The sequence below is a fragment of the Castanea sativa genome, chromosome 1, assembly GCF_040712315.1.
Source record: "Castanea sativa cultivar Marrone di Chiusa Pesio chromosome 1, ASM4071231v1".
Lineage (NCBI taxonomy): Eukaryota > Viridiplantae > Streptophyta > Magnoliopsida > Fagales > Fagaceae > Castanea > Castanea sativa.
Window position 1 is genome coordinate 52,565,679 of NC_134013.1, and position 6,181 is coordinate 52,571,859.

The window sequence follows — 6,181 nt, forward strand, 5'->3', positions numbered from 1 at the left end:
GGCGAATCTGTTCTATGGACTAGGTCGTCCAAGTCCTTGGAGATTCGTCCTCTGAGGGCGTTCATCATTACATCCATACGTTCCCTTATCTCCTGCATCTCGGCTGCTATGTGAGTTGGTTAAGTGTCCGAGATGGATAGCCGGTTGGTCTCCTGCCGCTCTGGTCTAGTCGGAGCGTTGCTACCCTCAGGCCCTTCTGCGTTCCTCTCCTCCGAACTAGCACCTTCCTAGTCTTCCTCTGGTGCGCTTGGATGTGCGTTCCTTTGCCGTAGTCGTTCTTCCAAATCATGATTCTGCTTGGTTAGGCGCTCAACCGCCGCCGCGAGTGTTTGGACTTGCCTCTCTAGAGCTGTGGTGTGCGGTTTGTCACCTTGATGGTTGGTTGTTTCCATCGATCGAGTGAGTACCATGCAACTTTTTGTCTTAGGAATAAAGCAAAGGCTAAATAACGTCCCCACAGAAGGCGCCAACTGATGATGCCGAAAAAATCACCAATAAGTTGTAGGCACTCCCAAACCAAAACAACACCTGCAAAAAGAAAAGAGATGACCTAACAGAGAGCACCGGTGTGGTGCCGGCCAAAAACCCTTCGAAGGTCAAGTTAGAGTCCTTTTCACAACCCTAGAGTGCCAGAGTCGAGTTAATTATGCATCCCTTAGTTTATGAGGGTTTTGGGGTATTTATAGTAGTGTAGGGTCGAAATATGCACCTTGGCGAAGAAGTACTTTCCTACTAGGAGAGTAATTTGTGGATTTTGCGTATCTCTTAGAGTTCTTTTCCTTATATGAATCTTCTCAATTAAGGCTAAACGTGTGGCTCAAGAATTCTCCTTATGGCATATGTGTGGAGGTCAAGCAAAGCCATATCAAACTTATCGCGAGACACAAGTTGATTTCGACTAGGAGTGCATGAATCCTTATCAATACCGACGGAGACCAAATGCTACAACCATCCACTACACGTCCTTGTAGCTTTTACCCGTCGACCCTCCTTATGTTAACACCGCTCCGTTGTGATTGATGAAGAAAGATCCGTCTCATATTTGATCCTTTTCAGAAGTCAATCAGAAAATTGAAGCTTCTCAACAAGGCAACAATCAAAAGTATTAAGGCTTTTTTTTCCCCTACTAAACGTTGCACTATCATCCTCTACAAAGAAGCAAAGACACTGCAAATTTCAATTAGCTCAATTAGTAAAAAAATTTATTGTCAAATGAAAGATCCAGGATTCAAACCTCTCACCAAAAATCAATTGGTGTTTTGACTTGATGATAAAGAATAATTATCATGAAACAGTTGCCATAGGATAAAATTTAATAATAAAAAAATAGACACTCTGAAACTTTCAGTGTGTCCGTGTTCAACTCATCATGGAAAACTCCTACATGTGTGTTCTTATGTGTTAGGAGGAAAATAATATTTAAATTTTGATTTTAGATATATTTCTAAAGATTTGGATAATTATTCTTTATTTTAAAAACTTAAAATAAACATAAATTATGCCTATAATGACTATACATGACATTTGAACACTATAACATCTAAAATTGAAATCCTTAGAAGGAAATATCTTATTTCTCTACTTATTTTTTTTATTTATTTTTTTTTATAGATTAGAGGGTGTACCTCAAAGTAAATCATACCTCACGGTAGAACGTGCCACGTGGCATAGATTATGAATGTCAGATAGGCCATGTATAAAGGGGAAAAATAGGTCAAAATTTCTATAAAAAAAAACTATAAACTAGAAAAATTTTGACATATTTCTCTTCATATCTGCAGTACGTACATTGTAAATGATCGAAATTCGAAAAAGATATAAACCATTGATTAAAACAGAGTATTTTGAAGATTAATCTTGTTGAGAAAGGACAAAAATTTTCAGGAAGAAAAAATTTTGACCCAAGTGATTCACACATCTAATCTTGTTAGTCTAGGATGGAATGCCTTAAATTTTCGTATTCTCATGTTCTCTTAATCAAATTTCAATTGTGTTTAATTTTTTTTCTTTTGTTAACATTATTTTTCAAAATATTGTAAAGTTACACATTTTTTACACCGTAAATTTCTAAAAATTTAGCGGTTAAAAAAGACATCATTAAATATTATTGTTTTTCACTTTTGTCTCTCACCTTATTTATTGTTTTTCACTTGATTAAAGGGCACTTGTCATTTTCAACAACCCACTTTTCAAATGAGTCATTAAACTCTCCACCTAACCTATATTCTTCTTCTTCTACTACTATTCTCTCTCTCTCTCTCTCTCTCTCTCTCTAGACCTCTCTGATATATATATATATATATATATTAGAATCGTAGATGAATATTTTCATTATGTGGTCTAGCGTGATAGGCCAATAGATCATAGTTGTGTCACTTGTGTGTCAATCTAATGTGATGCTTTCGCTAGAAATGAGATTGAGCTTTTAGAAGCAGTTGGATACTTGTAAGCCAATTCATTCACATGCATACTGTTAAAGGACAGTTTTGCCTTTGAGCAGATTGGAGTCATTAGTAGAAGTAACTAGAAATATTTCATCGCCATTTTCACGCCAAGTGCAAAACCTAACAAAACCAACTTTGATGACTTAATGAGGTGAGTTGCAGTTGCAGTTGCAGTTGCAGAGTTGGCCAACTCCTAGAGAGACACTCCTAGACAAGAAATTGCACTCAACAAAACGTTTCAGGCCTTTTAAGGCTTACACCTTTTGCATAAACTATGGTTTTGAAAATTGTCACCTAATATGTGCAAACTTGGAGAACTGGACATGACTTAAAACGATCATGCACCATTTCTGAACATACTATAAATCCACGTTACTAACTGCCACTCCTTTTAACAAACCCACAAGTGAGACTAAAGTGAAATTAAGATGGCCATGCCAAGGCTAGCTTTTGCTGCATTGATTTTTGTAGCCACAACATCCATGGCATCAGCAGCATTACTAGTAACATTTATCTTTGGTGACTCATTAACAGAAGTTGGAAACAACAATTATCTGCAATATTCTCTTGCAAGATCCAATTTCCCTTTTTATGGGATTGATTATGTTGGTGGCCAGGCCACTGGGAGGTTCACAAATGGGAGGACTATTGTTGATATCGTTTGTATGTTAATTACCCCTAAATTACAATGCCCATCTTTTCCTTTTTCTTTCTTTGCTTGATTTCTCTGAATTGCATTGACGCTTTTTATGCAACTTGATATTGTCTTCCACTAATGGTATCTTTTTTATGAATTTTGTAGCGGAAAAACTTGGGATTTCATCACCACCACCTTATCTTTCTTTGTCGCCAAATGATGATGCAGTCCTTAAAGGGGTTAATTATGCATCTGGCGGAGCAGGAATTCTCAATGACACTGGACTTTATTTTGTAATAACACATTCTTTTAGAAAGGGTTATTCTTGCTTTTAAATTGAATAAACAACTTTTATTTAATTTACACATTTACATTATTGACCATTTTCCTAAATATTCTTGATCTTGTTTTCTGCATTGTAGATTCAGAGATTATCCTTTGATGATCAGATCAAATACTTTGAGAAGACTAAGGAAACAATGAAGAACAAAATAGGGGAAGTGGCAGCAAACAAGCTATGCAATGAAGCCACGTACTTCATTGGAATTGGTAATTACTCCAGCATTGCTGAGTATTATAGCACTTCCCCATGTTTGGCAATTTCAATTAAAAGTTTAAAACTACTATTCACAGAAGCAAGAAACTAAAGTGAATAACAATTAAAGCAATTCAAATCTTCAACTAAAAAATTATTATCTTTTTTAAACTGATTTTGCAGGAAGCAATGACTATGTCAACAATTTCTTGCAGCCCTTTTTACCAGATGGTCAACAATACACATCAGACGAGTTTAGGGACCTATTAATCTCCACCTTGGACAAACAACTTTCGGTAAAAAGTTTTACCATCCCCATTAATTTATTTATCTGACTTCTTAAAAGCGTATAAGAGACATGAATGTGGAATTACTTGCATTGAAAAAAAATGGAACAATCTATCAGAAAGGCTTCATAGGAGTAGTTTCTTGAAAGTTTGTAGTACATAATTATAATGTAATGTTCTTCCTCAAAGTTGTGTGAAATTGCCTGTATGTCACAACCAATGACCAATCTTACCACCTACAAGGAAGTTTTAAAATAGAGTTTTGCCATTCTTTATAGGTAAAGTGTTTAATCCGTGGCTGTTTTATGTTAGTCTTTAAATCTAAAAAGAATAAGAACACTTACATGGTGCATTTCTTAACATTTTGGCCAAGATTGATTATAAATATGATGGAGAGATTTATTCCATAATTATTAGTCACTATAAAGTATAAACCATTATTTTTTCAAGATATCAGATATATGGTGGTTTTGATTCAAAACTTTTGAATATGAGGATGACTTATAAATTTCTCACAAAATAAAGCTAGTAGGAAATAGTAACACTGAATTAATCTATTTCGAAAATAACCACCATAACTGTCATTACTTTAATAAGTCAAATTTACAATTTAGTGATATATGAGAACCTGAACTTGCATGTTTTAAGAGGCTCTACCAACTCGGTGCACGAAAAATGGCCTTTCACGGTCTTGGCCCTCTAGGCTGCATTCCTTCTCAGAGGGTGAAATCAAAGAACGGTGAATGCTTGAAGAGGGTCAATCAATGGATTCTGGACTTCAACTCCAGCGTACAAAAGCTATTAGCCTCTCTCAGCCAGCTCCTTCCAAATGCAAAACTAATATTTGCAGATACATACCCAGCAGTTCTAGACTTGATCGATAATCCCAGTAAATATGGTAAATCCAATGCTCTCTTTTCAGCCTCAAAACATACTAGTTTGACAATGTAAACAATGTCTTAAACATCATTCTTTTTTTCTTTTGCAGGTTTTAAGGTTTCTAATACATCGTGTTGCAACGTAGACACATCCATTGGAGGGCTATGCTTGCCTAACTCGAAGTTATGCAGTAATCGCAGTGACTATGTATTCTGGGATGCATTCCATCCCTCGGACAAAGCAAATGCAGTACTTGCTGAAGAATTCTTCTCCATCCTGTTTTCTGCTGCTCCTTCCATTGCACCAACTCCCTCAAATTGATAGCATATCAATAGTAATAATACCCTAAATGCATACGGTTCATGTATCCCTATTAATTATCTAGGAAAGCCAAGGAACAGTTTGTTTCAACCTATGTCTTGTCAAAACACAAGCTTCTCCACCACCGCGCACCCTTGGTGTGGTGGTCACTCTACAAGTATAAATGCTTGTAGGGTGTGGGGGGCAAGGGCCGGAGTTCAAATCTCCAGGAGGGAGCTTCACACACATATACACTTAGATTAGGTTAGAGTAGAAATTTTATCTTGTATCAAAAAAAATATTATATCTAAAATATTGAGTGAGCACAATTTTAGCAATACAAAATTGTATTTGAGTAATAGAAATCATTGAATCTCTTAGGCAGACGATTAAGGGATCCTGTGGATAATTATTGATACTGCAAAGCTTGTATCTGCTATTTGTTTAGTAAATTATTGAAATACTATAAGTTACTGTTATTAATGAAGGTTATCTGTAACGGCTCCGGCTAATTTTGAAGTAACTTTCTAAAACTGGAGGATTCCATGTTATGATTGCAACATTTTTTTGTCAATCCTGCAAGTTAGACTTTACAAAGTCTGATTCTTAAAAAAAAAAATACTTTACAAAGTCACATATCCTATACTCAAACCAACAAGACTGCAGGTAGCCAATGATTTGGTGATTAGTTATCATGAGTTTGAATTCGTGGGCGGATATTGCAGAAATCCTAAGAATCCTCTCCTTAAAGAAAGATAAGTTCTAAGAACTTTTTTTTTTTTTTTTTAGAAAACCCTATCAATGGGGAGTGTTATTGATTACTAAAACGAAGATCAAAATTGTAAACACCAATCGCGTCTGGAGGAACAGACTCCATCCAAACATCCAAAGGATTAGTTACAGCTCGTCTAGCTAGTCTATGAGCCACACAATTCCCTTGCCTCTTAATATGATGAAAAGATACATGACTAAAAAAAGAACAAAGAAAAGTAATGTCTTGTAAGATATGCCCAAACTCATATTGAAACATATTGACATCGTTGATTGAGTTAATAATGACTTCTGAATCACCCTCAACTATCAATCTTTGAAAACCCAA

General features: G+C 35.7%; 1 protein-coding gene across 1 annotated transcript; it reads left to right on the forward strand.

Annotated features, from left to right (window-relative positions):
* Nucleotides 1–2,826: 2,826 nt before the first annotated feature.
* On the forward strand, nt 2,827–5,582 carry LOC142622186 (GDSL esterase/lipase At5g37690). Its single transcript, XM_075795619.1, has 6 exons — nt 2,827–3,107; nt 3,247–3,374; nt 3,504–3,630; nt 3,800–3,912; nt 4,552–4,801; nt 4,892–5,582. Exons 1-6 carry the CDS (start codon nt 2,873–2,875, stop codon nt 5,101–5,103), a joined length of 1,065 nt encoding a protein of 354 aa, XP_075651734.1. The 5' UTR covers nt 2,827–2,872; the 3' UTR covers nt 5,104–5,582.
* Nucleotides 5,583–6,181: the final 599 nt, after the last annotated feature.

What these genes read in the sequence shown, in the direction of transcription:
- LOC142622186 (XM_075795619.1), top strand. Translation starts at nt 2,873, where the DNA reads ATGGCCATGCCAAGGCTAGCTTTTGCTGCATTGATTTTTGTAGCCACA. An exon ending in CACGTACTTCATTGGAATTG is followed by an intron (nt 3,631 to 3,799) that starts GTAATTACTCCA and finishes CTGATTTTGCAG; the next exon opens with GAAGCAATGACTATGTCAAC. An exon ending in CGATAATCCCAGTAAATATG is followed by an intron (nt 4,802 to 4,891) that starts GTAAATCCAATG and finishes TTTCTTTTGCAG; the next exon opens with GTTTTAAGGTTTCTAATACA.